General features: G+C 34.8%; 2 protein-coding genes across 2 annotated transcripts; one reads left to right on the top strand and one right to left on the bottom strand.

Moving 5' to 3' along the window:
* The first annotated feature begins 955 nt into the window (after positions 1–955).
* LOC110734264 (probable WRKY transcription factor 23) lies at positions 956–3,377 on the top strand. Its single transcript, XM_021914346.1, has 3 exons — positions 956–1,850; positions 2,254–2,403; positions 2,601–3,377. Exons 1-3 carry the CDS (start codon positions 1,270–1,272, stop codon positions 3,085–3,087), a joined length of 1,218 nt encoding a protein of 405 aa, XP_021770038.1. The 5' UTR covers positions 956–1,269; the 3' UTR covers positions 3,088–3,377.
* Positions 3,378–5,366: 1,989 nt separating this feature from the next.
* Positions 5,367–16,979, bottom strand: LOC110734263 (flowering time control protein FCA-like). The gene is made up of 16 exons (XM_021914345.1): positions 16,620–16,979; positions 16,184–16,254; positions 15,196–15,274; positions 11,800–11,882; positions 11,650–11,701; positions 10,204–10,248; positions 10,071–10,106; positions 9,868–9,944; positions 9,634–9,700; positions 8,956–9,035; positions 8,807–8,871; positions 7,791–7,848; positions 7,006–7,281; positions 6,716–6,889; positions 6,434–6,628; positions 5,367–5,760 (listed from the first exon to the last, which is right to left on the bottom strand). The coding sequence occupies exons 1-16, from the start codon at positions 16,849–16,851 to the stop codon at positions 5,695–5,697; spliced, it is 1,656 nt and encodes a 551-aa protein (XP_021770037.1). The 5' UTR covers positions 16,852–16,979; the 3' UTR covers positions 5,367–5,694.
* Positions 16,980–17,371: the final 392 nt, after the last annotated feature.

Below are 17,371 nucleotides of genomic sequence, written 5' to 3'. Positions count from 1 at the left end.
CATAATCCAATATGTGTCTTATTCGTTTAACTAAACAAATCTAAGAGCGCATTGGGTATTTAAAAATTTGAAATTTGAAAAGAAAAGAGTAAACGAACACTAAACAAATTAAGTGGATAGCATAGCATAATTGGAGGATTCACATTCACATGCACACGAACGAAGCTTCTTCCTTTTCTTTCAAGCGGCGTATCCTCAATTCCATTATTCATGTCATGCCATTTGCCTTTTATCCCCCACAAAGCTCAAATCCCAATTCACACTTTATTTTATTTATTTATTTATTAATTTAATTTAATTAATTACATTATTTTTTAAATAACAAATAATAAAAAAAAAAGGATGGTCAAACCTTAAACAGTATTAAAACGGCGACTTCGCCAGCATCTTCCTTCGACCAAACTCTCTTTGCATTTAATACCAACCAAGCCACGTCTTTGTCCGTACTCTGCTTGACCGACACGTGTTCGTTTTTTATACTTCGTATATCTTTTCTTCAAGATTTTTCACTAATCACAATACGTCATTCTACAAGTTATTATTTTCACCTTAATATACTATAATTACATTAAATTAATAAGTTCAAGTGAAAATGTTGTTATTCATCACTCTCATAAACCAAAGTCTTTTATATACCAAAAACAAAGTGGAAAAAATAAAATAAAATAAATCATAGGAAGTTTATTTAAACAGTTAGAAAATCCTTTATAGTTTTAAAATTTTAAAAACAATGTTAAATTATACTTGTCGATAGATACTCTGTATTCAGATCTCGAAAGTGAAGGTATTAAACTTATAAAAACATAACACTATATATATGGTCTACATTATTACGTAGAGAATGGTTGTATATATATAAATTAAATGATCCATGAATTCATTAATGTATGGGTAATGGGCTAATATAATTTCAAATTGGATATATTTAAGCCATACATTATAAAAATCTTTTAGCTAGCTAGGCTAGCTAGGGAGTCCTTCAAACCTAGCACCAATAAATATATAACCTACTTCTTACTAGAGTAATAGTAATAATACAACATTTTTTTTTTGTATATTTAATTTGATATTGATTTTGTACCCATTTCCACTTTTTTCAATCCATCCTACTGTAAAACCAAAATCTCCCTTCTCTTTTCTCTCTTCCTCAACACTCTTTCATTTTCACCTCTTTCTCTCTCTTCTCTAATTTAAGGTGGTAGCTAGAGAGAGAATCGTTTTAGGTAAAAATTCAAAGCTACAAACTTTGAAAATTTTCTATCTAAAAAAATGGAGATGAAGAAAGCAGTAAAGATGGAAACTTTGATGAACAACAACAATAATAGTAGTAGTAATTACCATTATTTAAGTGAAAATCATCATTCATCTTCATCAACAACAACATCATTAGCCAATTCAAGCTGTTTTGAAAGCTATGATTCACTTGATTATCATCATAATCAAAACAAGATGAGTTGTTCTTCTTCATCATCAACTACAACAGGGTTTATGGAATTGTTAGGTATGCAAGATATGATTCAAAATATAAACCCTTCTTTGTATGATATGATGATGATCAATGGTTATGATGGGACTTCACAAAATCAAGTCTTTTCTGCTTCAATGGATCCTCCTGCACCTGATCCCACCCTTGCTGCTGCTGCTACTACTACTACTATTGCTCCTCCTCCTACTTCTTCTTCCATTGTTGTTAATCCAGAATCTTCTGAAGTTGTCAATAATAATAATAATAATAGTAATAGTAATAATGTTCCGACGACTCCAAATTCGTCTTCGATTTCTTCTGCATCAAATGAAGAACACCAACAAGAAGATGGTGAAGATGAACTTGAACAAAAGGCTAAGAAACAGTAAGGTTTTTTTTTTTTTTTTTTTTTTTTTTTTTTTTTTTTTTTTTGTGTGAGATAAACCCATTTGAAAGGAGTGTGAATGGGAAAATGGGTTCTTTTTGTTTTGTGATTTTAAGAGGATTTGAAGTTGTGGGTCATCAAATGTTTTTCCGATAAAATGCATACAAAAGAGGTTTTTTTTAGTGTGTTTTACTCTGATTCTAATTCTGATTTGTTGGTACCAAATCTGTAATGATACTGTACATATTGCGCTTTGCTTTGTGCATATAGTTTTTTTTATCTAAGCATATAATATATAGTTTGAATAATCAATTCATAAAATACCCCTTAATTAAAATAAATTTCATTCGGAGTTTCTCTAACCTTAATTATTTATTGTGTGTATTTTGGGTGTTTTAAAAAGATCGACGACAAAGGCCAAAAAGACAAATCAGAAACGGCAGAGAGAGCCAAGATTTGCTTTCATGACAAAGAGTGAGGTTGATCATCTAGAAGATGGTTATCGATGGAGAAAGTACGGCCAAAAAGCTGTCAAAAACAGCCCTTTCCCAAGGTATATACTCTCTTTAATTTACTCCATTTTTGTGTAAAAAATTATTTCTTAAAACTTTATATTATACACTACACCATACCATATAATAAACCATCCAATCGAAATTCATCAAATTCAGTGTATAATAATTATTGTTACACTGAAAAAATTGATAGTGTTAATATGCTTTTTTAATTTTTTGGGATTTGTTTTTGTAGGAGTTACTACCGTTGCACCAGTGCATCATGTAATGTTAAGAAAAGAGTGGAAAGATCTTTCACTGATCCATCCATTGTTGTTACAACTTATGAAGGTCAGCATACCCACCCTTGTACTGTCCTTCCACGTGGGGTTATGCCGAGCCCCGGTTACGGCTCCGGTTTCGGTGTCGGTGTTGGTGGTGGTTGTGGTGCTAGTGCAGCCTCCCCCTTTGCCCTGCCAGTGCAAATGGTTAACAATCAGCTTCAAATGAATTATGTCACTAGCTTGGTACCTCAACTTAATCATTTTGGTAATAATAGTCTTACATTACCAAATAATATTAATAATAATAATCTTGGTAATAGTTGTTCAATATTAGCTTCACAAGAAAAGAGCTTTTGTGGTGGTGGTGCTGCAAATTCTACTCCTGTTAGTGCAGCTTTGCTTAGAGATCATGGACTTCTACAAGATATAGTTCCTTCTATTATGAAAAAAGAAGAGTAAGATGATCATATAATATAGTATAGTATTAGTATTTTATAATGTGTATTTTTGTTTTCTGAAATTTTAAAATTTATTTATTTTGCTGACTAGATTTGTAATTTTAGTAGTATCCTGTCACTACTGATCTTAGCTAGTGTAATTTGGTGTAAAAGATCCTTCATCATCATCATATAAACTAGTACTTAGCTTCTTCATATATGAGGAATTTGTCATTGTATCAACTTTTGGTTATTGGGGTATGATATGGAAAAACTACTACTATGCTAGTACATGTTAGTTCCCTTTTTCTATATGGTTCCTTTAGTTGAAATTCTCATTTTACACGCAATTGTACGCACATATGAGTTATGATGAGATCATGTAATAGACAGCTACTGACTGTTCGATGTTCACAGTAAATTAGTGTGAGGCAGTATCAGCTAAACCGTGTTGCGCGCGTTCTAAACATGGCCACATACTAGTATGATCATGATCATAATCGTTCTCATCGATCTCATGATGAATACCTTTGATGTAGTAGTACAAGAGTTTAATGAAGCTTACCTCATTGCCTGTACTTTTGTTCTCTCTATTGATAAACTATTAGTGTGAGTAAAAAAAAGACTAAAAAAGGTAAAAAAGAAGAAGTGGGCAAGTATCTTTGTTGGGTTGAAAAGGAGGAAGAAGCATTGAATGAGTAGATAGGGAATGGAGGAAAAATAAGAGGGGTTTTAGGCAAAACAGGTGAAAGAAGAGGAGTAGTAGCTAGGGTTTACAACACAGAGTACGTATGATATGGTATGTAATGACAGAAAAACTTTCGGTTTTGCATTGTTCATCTGGGGAATTGAGCTTTATATATAGACTACACTATATTCAGGATTATATTTTAAGTTAAAGCAAAGGCCCACGTTCATACACTTCTTTTCAGAATCTATTTTTACCTTTATTTTTTTTTCTTCTGGTTGTATGTTGAAATTAATCTTGATTTGCATACCATTTTAATAATTGAATATCAAAAATAAGTTTAATCAGATACAGTAATCTAGTTTTACTATTACTGTTTTAGTTTCAAGCTAAATAGGATTAATGTTGTTTCATTTGAATTTTAATGATTTTCCTTACATCAAGAAAGATGAATAAAAAAAAAACATACTCATATGACATAATACTCTCTTTGTCTACAAATAATTGATTACTATTTTGAGATATCCTATACAGAAGTTCAAGCAAATGATATAGAGTAAAATAAAGTTTTATACTCATCAAACTATATACTCCATTGTGTTATATACTCTTATCATAGATAGCGATTCGTACATTAAGAAAAAAAATCAGCTACTTGGTATAACGTATGTCAGTCCTAAGAATGAGAGATTATGTTTCAAGATGTGTTTTAGTAGATGATTAAATTAGTATGGAGTACATAATTTTGTTAATGAGATGAGGTGGTGACAAAATAGTGAAACTTGGACATAATGTCAATTCGTAGATCATAATTAGTTAAAGCGTCAACATTCCATAGACCGTGATTTGGAGAAATTTTGACAGAAAACATGGGAGTTCTAAAAACACAAAACAATGCAGCAATTTGATAGTCACTGATGAAGTAGATTGAAATATCCAAAAGAGGACGCACGGATGGACAACACAAAACAAAACAAGTAATAAGATAAATAGGTTGAGGCAACAACTATAGTAACAGTAGTTAATACAAGTATATAAATATACCCCACTTTGATCACGCTGAATTTATGTGCATTCTTTTTGCTACTTTCGTGCATGCTTTGCTGCTGCCTGCCCTCTTCTTCTGCCTTTTGTTTCATTGAATGTGTTCAAACACTCTATTTTAACATTACTTTTGTATTTTGGTTCATAAACTGTGTGCATCACTTGTATATAAATGTATTTATGTTACTTTTGTCTTAATTGTTTGTGCATTTTTATGTTTGGTTGTAGTGTTTATGAAATATTCTCAAGGTTAATAACTAGATATAATATGTCATAATTTGAAGTAAGATACGAGATCTAAGTTCATAGAACATTGTTGAGGAGAATCTGGAAGTAGGGATATTACCCCTGAAACTACTTGTTCATCTTACTTTATGCATTAGATGAGTCGAATCTCTAAGCAGGAAAGGAATGAAATTAACATTATGTAAAGAATGTACGGAGTATAAAGATGAACTAATCTTATGTAAGACGGTCTCACATCAATTTATAATGATATTCTATCATGCAAGATTTTGACCTCAGCTTCCTGTGTAAAAACATAATTATACTTCCTGATAGATTTGGTGGAAGTTAAATAAGACCATAGATTGATCAGCATTTCAACAAATTATACCACAATTCACAGCAGTACATGCCTTTTTTGTTCTACCTAAGAGGCGTCCTGTTAAGGTTGTACGCCATTATTATCGTGGATTAAACAATGATCAATGCGTGATTCCGAATTAGCACATCATTGGTATACTTACAGTTAAATGCAGAGCTAGCAAGAAACTTCCCTTTTGATACAGTTTCCTGGTCGTTATATAGATAATATACAGATCTAATACCAAGTTGTTACAAGCAAAAGGAAAGGAAATAATATATCTTTTTTATGAAAAAAAATTGAGATGCTACCTATTGAACAAAAGACGGCCCACCAAGTGCGCTGGTTTCTGCTTGTACTTGCTCATGACCATGTTCCTGCAGTATAACAAAACCATCATAGATTCAAGGCCAACTTTCATAGTAAAAATAGAAGTTGAAAAGGCCTCATAACTTCAATTGGATGAAAAATTTATATTTACAAACCTAAAAAATGTAATTGGACCAAATTATTCCTTGGAAAAATTAATATAATGTGTTGCCAATGACATGCTAATTTTTCTCAGAATCTCAGTTGGACAATGGACACTGGGGTAATGTTACTGTATGTTAAGCTATGTCAAAAATCCCTCATAAGATACCAAATAACGATGACCATCGATATAAAGAACTCTGGCACAGCCGCACAGGTTATACTATCAATCAATGGTTCAATCTGATCTTTTATTCCTAGCACATAATATTAGAGGATTGGCACAAAAGATGAGTAAATGAAGGGTGAGGACTGAGGAGTAACTTGCTAAAATTAAATTCCTCACCCTCCCTCAGGAAGTAGTTGTTACACTGTCTCAATTCTTGATATGACATGAATTTATTAAGAAACAATGCTATATTTAAGTCAGAGCATCATCAGAAAGTCCAATCATAAAACAGTATTACTAATTAGAGAAATGAATAACCTTTTCCAGACATCAAAAACATTATATGCAACTATGCAACAAATTAAAAAAGCGAGTAAATAATTAGTAACGGGAGCATAGGGAAGACTAACCACAGAGCACGACATTGTCAACTGGGGCTTTTCAAAATCGCATGGTTCCTTCTGATCAGGTGCTGCTTGGATTTGACAGTCTTCTTCAACAGATGAAGCCTCCAAAGCTGAGAGGGGCTCTTGACAAGAATGTTTTTGCACCTGCATCCCCTTTAACTGTTGTTCATAAAGAGCAAACTCCTCTGGCTTTTCCCACTATAAAATTCATAAAAGTCGAGCCAACAAGATAAGAACCAGAAGCGAGGAAACAGGTTAAAGCCAAACAAGACATTGAAATGTTACCCTGCTTTCACACGTCACACAATTGAAGTAGTATTTGCAACCATCAGGGCAGATGTGTTCACTCCAATCACAGTCTATAGGATTTTCTGACAAATCACTTCTAGATGGACACGAAGCAGGTTCAGAGATCAGCATAACTGAGTTTGAGCCAGTATCTCTGCAGGTCTGGGGTGACTGAAAATAAAAGACACAAAAATGAGAAACTAGATACACATGTGGCAAGAGCTCAGAGACAGAAAGTTGTCCATGAATATACGGCAAATAATGTGAAAACACAAGTTGAAGCAAACCTGATCATCATTTTGCTGCTCTATACTGTTATTTGATTTTTGGTTCGAATGCAACGGTGTTGAAAGCTGAGATTCAGTTTGTCTGGAGGGCTGAGGGCTCCCATTCAAAGACTGTGAGTGTTGCAATGACATCTGAGAAAACCGTGAAGGAGAAATTGGCTTGTGAAGTGGTTTCTGCATTTCATTAGCAGGACACTCCAACCTGTTTCCCACTGTAGGAAAACTGCCACCTTGTATACCTGTGATGTTTACTTGCATGGAATTTGATGAGTTACCCTGCAGAAAGCTCAAACAATTTCTTAAATATTTCTCAAATGGTAAATAAAAAAACCAGAGACAAAATAGAAATTATTTAATAGCATAGTACTGCAATTCAATTAATACCACATATGAGTATTTCTAATTAGAATTTGTCCAATAAACTCAATCACTATATAATAATTAAAATGATGAAAAGAAAATTGAAGTCAATTCAATAGGTAAATCCAAGAAAATGACATACAAGATATATCAATGCAGTATAACAAATTTAAGGTCAGAACATTATTTGCAAAAAGTAGTTGTGCTGACAGCAACTGATATTCAATTGAGAAAGAAAACCTACTTTAGCAAAATGATTCAACAAGAGATCTTGACATATTAGAGGTTGAGTTCCCCCCCAAAAAAAAGTATTATTTTTTTAAAAAAAAGTTATTCTAGTCATGTGCATACATGCTTTTTTTTAATAAACAGAACGCATAATATCAATTTATCCAGCTTGGCTAGTATGTACTATTAGTACCAACCAGATGTAGAGCATTGGACTTGTTACTTCCCCGCATATCCACAGGATTTGGAATTGGCCTGCACAAAGTAGTATCTGAGTGGTAGCAAAGTAAAACATATACGAAGTATATATATTTAGATGCCATAGTGATATTTACATTTCCCACTTATGGGATAAAGGCTATGATTGATTGACAGTGAAATTCACATTTCTTATGGCTTTGTGTGTTAATTTGCATCAATCTATCATTCATGAGGGCAAAAACATAGATCATTAATCAACCCACATTAAGGAAAAGAGAGTTGCATTACTGATTTAGTTTATCATGGCCAACACATACCCTGATACAGAACATTTGACAATATATAGAAGCCACATTTAATAGAAACAACAAATCAACAAGAGACCAGAACCAAGAACCATCAGAAGACAGAACAATAACACTTCCACCAACAGAATCCCTATTGATAATCTTTCTAAATTAAATGACCTCCCTTAATTTCTGGGATATTGGAGAAAAGTATATTCCCAGGTTCCAACTGTAGAGTCCAGAAGCAACTTGGTTTTCCATTTCTAAACCACCCATTATTATTATTATTATCTCCTAATATGTATCATCCAAACAGCCATGCTAGATTTAGAGAGCAATTGGTTCTCCAATTCTAAACAGATGAAAGATAATAGCAAAAACATCCCCGTATGAAAGCAACTCCGATTTGAATTTTAAAAGTCTAAAGGACAGCAAATTGTTTACACAGGCAATGATTTCTCAAAAAAAATAAAATATGACCATCAGGAGTTAATTACTATTGTTATCATTATCAATGAAAATGGTTCCAATATTTGACATCTATATTGCTGTTTGGGTGTGCTCCACAACTGAAGTGTGAAGATTTACTCAATACTAGCTTCATTGCCAGTAAAATTAAAAGCATCCCCAGATTATGCAGTAAGATTGCATCAAGTTTACAGATTGTAAAGGGGCTATAGGAATTCTGAATTTGTAGACAAACCAAGTGATGGAAGGGTAATTACCTGAGTTCTCCATTCTTTGGCTTCTTAGGTTCAGCAAAACGAACAGCTAATGGACAGTCACACCCCTGAGGAAAATTTGAGTACCAAGTAAATTCAATCATCAACATAGAGGACTTGGAAAGATGAAAATAAAAGTTAAGCAGGTTTACTTTCATCACATAGGTTCCATTTAGCGCGCTGATTGCTGCCTCAGCCATATGTCTTTGTGTAAAGCCCACAAAGCCACATCCTACATGGTTAGAACATGACCACTTGAGTATTAAGAGAGGAAAAAGAAAGTGATCTACACAGTGACCAAAGGAAGCAAGAGAAACATAACATTAGTAACAAAACTAAAAATCCACCACCACCCAAAGAGGTTTCAGCTGAAGATGAGCCTGAGACACAGGAGTGACAAGACTAATTGATGTCACAAATTTTTTAAAAAGTGAAAGCAAACATGGTGGATGAATACTGATCAAGTTCACATAAAGTTGTTCAATAATACTAAAAAAAGATAAAAAGCAACAACAGTACCACACTCAGCACTTACTACTTACAGCTAAGATGGTGACAAGAAGCAACAACAGACTTGGAAAAATGAGTCAATGTTGTTGCACATTATGAAGTCTCACACCATAAAGAAAAGAAATCATGCCAAAATAAAATGTATCACAATCACATCATACGAAAAATAATCAAGGCCAAGGTAAATCTTTAAGGGTAAGATTTGAGAATTATCAAAGTAGGCAGCAGAAATAGCAAACATAAGCCATTACATAATCAACGCACACTGGTATAAGAGAAATGAAAAGAGGGAGTGGAAAATTAAGGATACAAAAACAAACCACGGCTTTGCTTAGATTCATCACGCAGTAGGTAAACATCAGCAACAACACCATATGTAGAAAAAATCTGACAAAGGGAAAAGTTATTAAAAAGCTATTTTATCCAAAGATGCCAACATCAAAATTAATTTGGATACCACAAACAACGTATTTTCCACTTAGGTTTAATTCATGACATTAAAGAAAACAATTATTTCTGAAGTTATTGGCCAAGGATACACAGAGTTAACATACTTCCTCAATCTCCCGTTTTGAAGCTTCTCTATTAAAGCCATTTACATACAGTTTGTGCAGAGTCTGTCCGACAATTGCTGCGACACATAAACCAGAAAGATAAATTTCTCAAAAATATATATGACAATACCTTCAAATTTTAGAGAGAAACAAGTAACATTAGTCATAGACAAACATAAACTCATCTATTCTGAAGTAAATACCTGGTCCAGAAAAGGCTGAATCATTTTGCACCAAGCCTAGAGAGCAATTCAACAAAAAGGTGACAAAGAAAGAAAAAAGTGAGCACCCAATCAGTAGTTAGCAAAATACATTATCTTCTTTTAAAGATAGTACCTGGTCTAGCAAGGCAGGAATCATGTTGCACTGGACGCTCCAAACCTAGAGAAAGTGCCCCACAAAAACAAGTCGGGGAAGAAAACAAAGTAAGCACATAGAAAGATGACCCATATCAATTCCATTACACATTAAAATAATATGACAAACAGCTCTAGAGAACATGGCAAAAGCCCAGATGATAATGTAGCAGTTTTATTACAAAGTTTTCTCACTTAAAACTGATGATTATATTAAAAGCATTCCTACACAAATAAGTGCAATGTGGGCACCCCACCTCCCACACTAATAACATGCCATGTCATTCATGCATCCAAGAGAGCGTCAATAAAGATTGCTTTTATGAACTTGGGACCAACAAAAAATTGGATAAGAAGTCCTAATCTTAGTTATCTAGCAACAAATCCTTATCTAATTCAATAATATCCAAGTTGAATCAGGTGACTGTTTATTTTGCACTTTTTTCAATTGTTCTTCTATTACTTCCTCTGTTTATATATACTTGACTAACATTCCTAAAATGAAAATGTCATATTACTTGATCCATACTAAATTTTGTAAGCAGTTAGTAGTCACATTCACCAAATTACCCTTATAAAGTGCATGTGGGGACAACAATTCTTGTACTCTCAACGGGAGATAAAGTAACCAGTGCACCAACTACAATTTCTCTCTCCTCTCCTTAAATATTGTGCCAAGAACTACGGGTCAAGTAAAGAAAACGGAAAAAGTAAAAGTTGATTTTGACAAGGTAATGATTCTAAGATAATTTTAATTTCCTTTAAGGAAACAACTTTATGATTTTAATTAATTACATTTTTGATTCCCATGTATCAGAAAACTAACATTTTTCCAGTTCGATAGTCAATAAATGATGAACATATTTGAATTGTAGCATACAAGACATTAGGAATGGTTCTCCCATTTTAAATGACCCAAAAAGGATAAAGAACAGCTTTACTTAAAAATGTGCAAGGTGCAACACACAATCTAAGCTAAAATAATATCAAAGGCTTTCAAGATAATATTCGAAAGAAAACCCAAACTTGCCTATCCTGCCAGAGCTTATAGCCATATACTACAATATGATGCTCAAAAAAAATTAATAAATAAATAAATAATTGGGTCATCAACCAAGCCACACACTAGTTACTACTATCACCTTTAATCTGAAGAAATTTTACAGGGTTGAAAACCTTATGTTCCTCATTCTTCAATAATCAATTGCTTTCAGATGGTCAATGGACCAAATCGAAGAGATAAAATAGAAGGTGAAAAGAAACAAAAAAAATAAAATAAAAAATGAATAAATAAAGTACATAAACAAAGAAGTAAAAGCAAACAATGTTTGACAGACCAAGGACACAGGCTTCATATATGATGCACATACAAAAAGAAGGTTACAGAGAGAACATAACACAATACTTCGCACAATTAAGGAAATACCTTGTCGTTGTCTGGCTCCATCAGCATATCTTACTCTAATGGGAGCCATAGCCTGTAAATAAGAGGTTATATGAATGGGGTTTATCCATGGTTCATACAGCAAGGGAAAAGGAAACTCAATAATAATTTCTCCAACTTCTATTGACTTACTTCAGGAAAAGTAAATTGATTGTTTAAGGCTATTATTGCTCTGTCAGCCTCTTCAGTGAATGCATACTTCACAAAACAATAATCTGCAGACATTGAGTCATTAGCATCACAGTCATGGCAATTTGGAAATTGATACAGTACTCTGCCTTAGCTTTTCCCACTTTTCTCTTCCCCTTCCCACCCCTACACCCTTTCTGGTCTAAAAGATCCAAAGATAAAGTGAACTTAGTAGGTGTATTGAGGAAAGCAATCAGAGAAAGAACTATTCCCTGTATCCCATTTTAACAGTCCGAATTGACTTCAAATGATTTTCAAGGCACAACTTCGACCATTGATTCCTCTTGCATTTATTAGCTGACTAACTTTAAGAATAAATCAGAGAAAATCTTTATGAGGATAATTCATTTAATTGAACATCCATAGTGTGTAGTAGAAAAATCATAAGAAAATTAGACCAATTACTAGATCATCAAGAAAGGATAAACAAATAAAGAGTGACCATAGAGACAACCCAGCCTAAATACTTTTGAGACGGGTTTGGGAGAAGCAAATATTCACATCCTTAACTATATCAATCAATCAATCAATCAAAGCCTTAATCCCATAAGTGGGGTCGGCTATATGAACCAAATTTGATTATTCGTGTAGTCATCGATAAATCTTCCTCCTCCATCCCTAACGATCCAATGCTTCATCCTCATGCAAATCCATATACTTCATATCCTTCACAACTCCTTCCAACCAAGTCATTTTCGGTCTCCCTCTCCCTCGTTTAACCCCTCCATGTTCCCACTCTTCCACTCTTCGAACCGGTGCACCATCGGATCTCTGTCTTATATGCCTAAGCCAACCATGAGATTTTCCCTTAGTTTGTCTGCAATGCTTGCCACACCTACTTTCTTGCGAATAACCTCATTTCTGATTCTATTTCTTAGAGTGTTCCTGCACATTTACCTTAACATATGCATTTCCGTAACCTCCATCTTTTTAATGTGCTCTTTCTTAGAAGCCCAACATTCTATACCATTATGGCAGTAGAATTTTCCCTTCAACTGTAAGGGGATGCTTCGGTCACATAACTCTCCCGTGACCGCTCTCCATTTAAGCCACCCCGACTTAATCCTGTGGGCCACATCTTGATCAATGTCACCATTTTTCTGGATGGTTGACCCAAGATACTCAAAACATTCACTCATGGTCAAATCCTTCCCATCCAAACTCACCACTTCAATGCTTGTCCCCCTCTGAATACCAAAGCGACATACCAAATATTCAGTCTTACACCGGCTTAGCTTAAACCGTCTAGATTCCAACCTTTTTCTCCATTGCTCTAAATTGGCATTAACCCCATCTTTAATTTTATCCACCAAAATGATATCATCCGCAAACAACATACACCATGGAACCTCATCTTGAATTGGTCTAGTTACTTCATCTAGAACCGTTGCAAAAAGAAAAGGGCTTAATGCAGACCCTTGATGCAATCCAATTGTAATACAGAAATCTTTTGTCAACCCTCCACATATCCTCACATTTGTTGATACATCTCTTGGCACCTTGTCATATGCCTTCTCTAAATCAATAAAGACCATATGAAGATCCATCTTCTTTACCCTATAAAACTCCATCAATTGTCTTATCAAATGGATTGCTTCCACAGTAGGTCTCCCAAGCGTAAAACCAAATTGATTATCAGAAATGCTTGTGCATGCCCTCAACCTGTGTTCAATCACTCTTTCCCACAACTGCATAGTGTGGCTCATAAGCTTGATCCCTCGTCTTGAGCGTCTCCTTTGTTTTTATAGACCGGGACCAAGGTGCTCTTCCTCCAATCTTGCAAGATCTTTGTAACCCTCAATATCTTGTTAAAGAGGTCTGTTAACCAATCAATACTAATCTTACCCAAACACCTCCACACCTTTATCGGTATACCATCAGGACCAACCGCCTTCTTAAGCTTCATCTTCCTCAGTGCAATCTCCGCCTCTCCTCTCCTACTTCGCCGCACATACTCCATGTTAATTTCTTCATCACTCAAGGAGGTATTTCCAGTCACAACTCCATTACTTCCATTAAGATGTCCTCCTCTTGTATCAGGACAATTTGGTTCTTATCTTTGACACACTTTACCATGCCAATATCCTTCCTTGCCTCTTGTATTCTCTTTGCTATCTTATAAATGATCTTTTCTCCCTCCTAGGAGTCAAGCTTTTCGTAAACCTCCTAATAAGCCTTTTCTTTCGCTTGGTGAACGGCTGCCTTTGCCTTACTCTTAGCCTGCTTATACACTACAAAGGCTTCGTCACTCCTACATGTTCCCAAGGCTTGATAACATTCCCTTTTTTGCTTAATTACTGCTTTCACCTCTTCATTCCACCACGAAGTATCTCTTAGCGAAGTTCTTCCCCTCATTCCCCTAAGACCTCTTTGGCCACTCTTAGAAAACAGTTCTTCATTCATAACCAAGTCATGTCTGGATCCACCTCTCCATCCCAACCGCCTCCTTATTACCTTTTCTATAAAAACCTTAGCATTTGCATCCCTTAGAGTCCACCATATTATCCTTGGCTCCTATTGTCTTCCTTTATTCTTCGTCTTCTCTTTCAAACGAATAGTCATAACCAAAAGCCGGTGTTGGGCAACCACACTCTCTCCTGGGATGACCTTGCAATTTAAGCAACTTTGTCTATCCGTGCTCCTTGTGAGCAGGAAGTCTATTTGTGTTGCATTTACTCTGCTCCGGAAATTTTATCAAATGTGAATCCCGCTTCTTAAACCAAGTACTAGTCAGAATTAAATCATATGATTGGGCAAAATCCATAATAGCTTCACCACCTGCGTCCCTCTGCCCATACCCAAAGCCTCCATGAACACCCTTGTAGGCATCTCGACTCGCCCCAACATGCCTATTTAAATCACCTCCAATATATAATTGCCCCAACATCCTTAACTATAAACAATACAAAATGATAGCAACCAACAACAAGATAAACTTGTACACATAAAATAATATGATTCCCAATCCTGGGAAGTTAGATAAAACACTATAAATTACCCAGTTTAAAGTAACAATTGTTGTCCCTTAACTTTATAAATGAGACATCATTAGACGAGTTGCCAAATGCCAATATGCTGTTGAATAAATATTTATGATGCTCAATATTAAACTCAATTAAGACATGTGCTTCCATAAAATGGTGCGACTAGAAGGTATTATATTCATTGCAAATTCATTTATTCTAAGGAAACCTGTAGAACTTATTCTGAATTTAACATTTACAATTAGCAGGGGACATGTAGAAAAGTTGAAAGGGGGACAAAATTTATAGGACAACAGGATTACATAGTCATCAAATATGCTAAAGCATAAAGCAATTTCTTTGCATACGTGTATACCTTGCTGTTGACCAGTCCATTTATCAGGAAGAAGAACAACCTCCACGACATTTCCATGCTCTTGAAACAAGCAAAAAATCTACATTTAAGAACATAGGCCAGAACACTATGTGAAACCTCAGATAGAACAAGTATATTGTAAAAGGGAAGACTCTCAGAGTAATCTTCATCAGAAAAAGATCATAAAACTCACATGTAAGCGAGAAAAAAGGAATGAACATAGTGAGTGAATGTATTTCCAAAATAATCTAAATAAGCAGGTAATGCAAGCCAAAAAAAGTCCAAAACATTTCTATTCAAGTAGCACACTATGAAGTATGAATTTCATATTCGTATAGGAAGAAATGACATTCTCAGCTAATTTAAGGGAGCAACATGCTTGATATCCAGCCTTGTGACTTGTAGTCTTGTGTACAAAGTATGCATTGTTCCTCCATATATATATTATTGTTAACAAAAACCAAGAGATGGAGGGTGTCAAGGAGTGACATTTTTGGCTTTCTCAAGAGGACAAGGGTGACCTTTACATGAGATGCATGGAGTAGTAATTTTAAACTAAATATGATAGAGGCATGCTCACTTCAGCAGCAATTGCAGGGTATAGGAACACTTATAGATTGATTAAGATTGGAAAGAAAAACACATACTCCATATTAACAGCTGCAAAGATCTGTAAACACAAATGATAAAAGCCTCTAAGATTCACTTCTTCTTCTTCTAACTATTGTTATTCATTTATTTTTGTTGTTGTAGTGGTTTTGGTTGATGCTTTCAGTAATGACACCAAAAATACGAGGGAAAACTATCACAGTGAGTGTTAATAGGGACTTCTAGACCTATAACTTTCTGTATAACAAGGATTTTGATAATATGTCAAGAATTCATAATTTGACAAGCATCAAATAATTATCCTAAAAATGAACACATTGTGGAACTTGACACAGCACATCAAATGAACAAACAGGCTCATAATACCACAGTAACATACCTCATCTTGGGTCACAGTTCGAGGAATCCCACCAACATAAAGCTTCACAAAACTGCCATCATCAACTCTATCTATCAAAAAGAAAGCAATAACATCACCTAACATATCTCACACCATCAAAGAAAGAGCTTCAAACTCGAACCGCCTTACCTGATCAAGAAACGAGCTTTTCCTACCAAAATTTAATCATTCACAAGTGTATCTAATTATAGCAAAGTTACATCCCAACCAGTGGACACAGTGGACAGTATCAAGCTTTCTATCACAACAAAATCATCAAAACCCTAATTCCAGTAAAGTTAAGATTTTTTCTCAGCAAATAGTTCTAACTAGTAGTAATCAGTTCAATTAACATACAAATCAACAATCTATCAAACAATTAACAAAAACTGAAACAGTAGTTCTAGTACTCATCAGTTTTATTTAAAAAAATTACCAAATTTCCGCTTCCTTTGGAAATGAGGCTTCGGCTGCGGCTGCGGCGGCGGCTGACAGAAACCACCACCGGCGGCGGCGAAGGAGTGATCGGGAGGAGGGTGAAAGGGTTGAAATTGAGGAAAACCGTCGCCGGGAAATCCGGGATTTCCCCATTGAAAGTTGGGAGGAGGAGGTGGTGGTGGAAGTGGGTCCCATGGGTTGGGGTTGAAAGGTGGAGGGTGTGACTCCATTTTCGAAAAACTGCTCGAGTTGATGATGATCACTTGAGTATGTTGGTTTGTATTCTTGTAGGGTGCTAAGAGTCTATGAAGTTGACCAAAAGTTTGTGCTTTTTTTTTTTTTTTTTACTGAGTTTTCTAGTGGACTTGTTTTGATTGAATTTTTGAGTTTGATGATATGATTTTGCTACAAAGAAGGCATAGATGATTGAGATCATGACATTCATAAGGGCGCGCATTTGTTGGGTGTGGTCGTATCTCATATGGCGTGTTTTAAGAGTTGCATGGATCTTGTGTTGCGCATTACGTTTAAGGATAATGGTATTACTGAAAATCTCACACACGATTACACGATGACTATAGGAAGCAATGATGATGATGGAAGTATGTAAGAGATGATCACTGAGACATTGAGTAGAATACTACAAGCATAATTATATAACTTTTTACTGTAGCCATATTTTAAAGTAATAGAAACCAACAAAGTGTTGGCTCACTTAGAAAAGTTCTTACCTCAAATCCTAGAGGTTTG

The sequence above is a fragment of the Chenopodium quinoa genome, unplaced genomic scaffold (assembly GCF_001683475.1).
Source record: "Chenopodium quinoa cultivar QQ74 unplaced genomic scaffold, ASM168347v1, whole genome shotgun sequence".
NCBI classification, from domain to species: Eukaryota; Viridiplantae; Streptophyta; class Magnoliopsida; order Caryophyllales; family Amaranthaceae; genus Chenopodium; species Chenopodium quinoa.
The sequence above is the reverse complement of the archived record's forward strand: the minus strand, read 5'-3'. Positions and strand labels throughout refer to the sequence as shown.

Excerpts from the sequence above, each read along its gene's own strand:
- LOC110734264 (XM_021914346.1), top strand. The coding sequence starts at position 1,270 with ATGGAGATGAAGAAAGCAGTAAAGATGGAAACTTTGATGAACAACAAC. Across the intron at positions 1,851-2,253 it reads GAACAAAAGGCTAAGAAACA|ATCGACGACAAAGGCCAAAA; the intron begins GTAAGGTTTTTT and ends TGTTTTAAAAAG. Across the intron at positions 2,404-2,600 it reads AAAAACAGCCCTTTCCCAAG|GAGTTACTACCGTTGCACCA; the intron begins GTATATACTCTC and ends TTGTTTTTGTAG.
- LOC110734263 (XM_021914345.1), bottom strand. The coding sequence starts at position 16,851 with ATGGAGTCACACCCTCCACCTTTCAACCCCAACCCATGGGACCCACTT. Across the intron at positions 11,702-11,799 it reads ATCAATTTACTTTTCCTGAA|GCTATGGCTCCCATTAGAGT; the intron begins GTAAGTCAATAG and ends TCTTATTTACAG. Across the intron at positions 7,849-8,806 it reads CCAAAGAATGGAGAACTCAG|GCCAATTCCAAATCCTGTGG; the intron begins GTAATTACCCTT and ends TACTTTGTGCAG.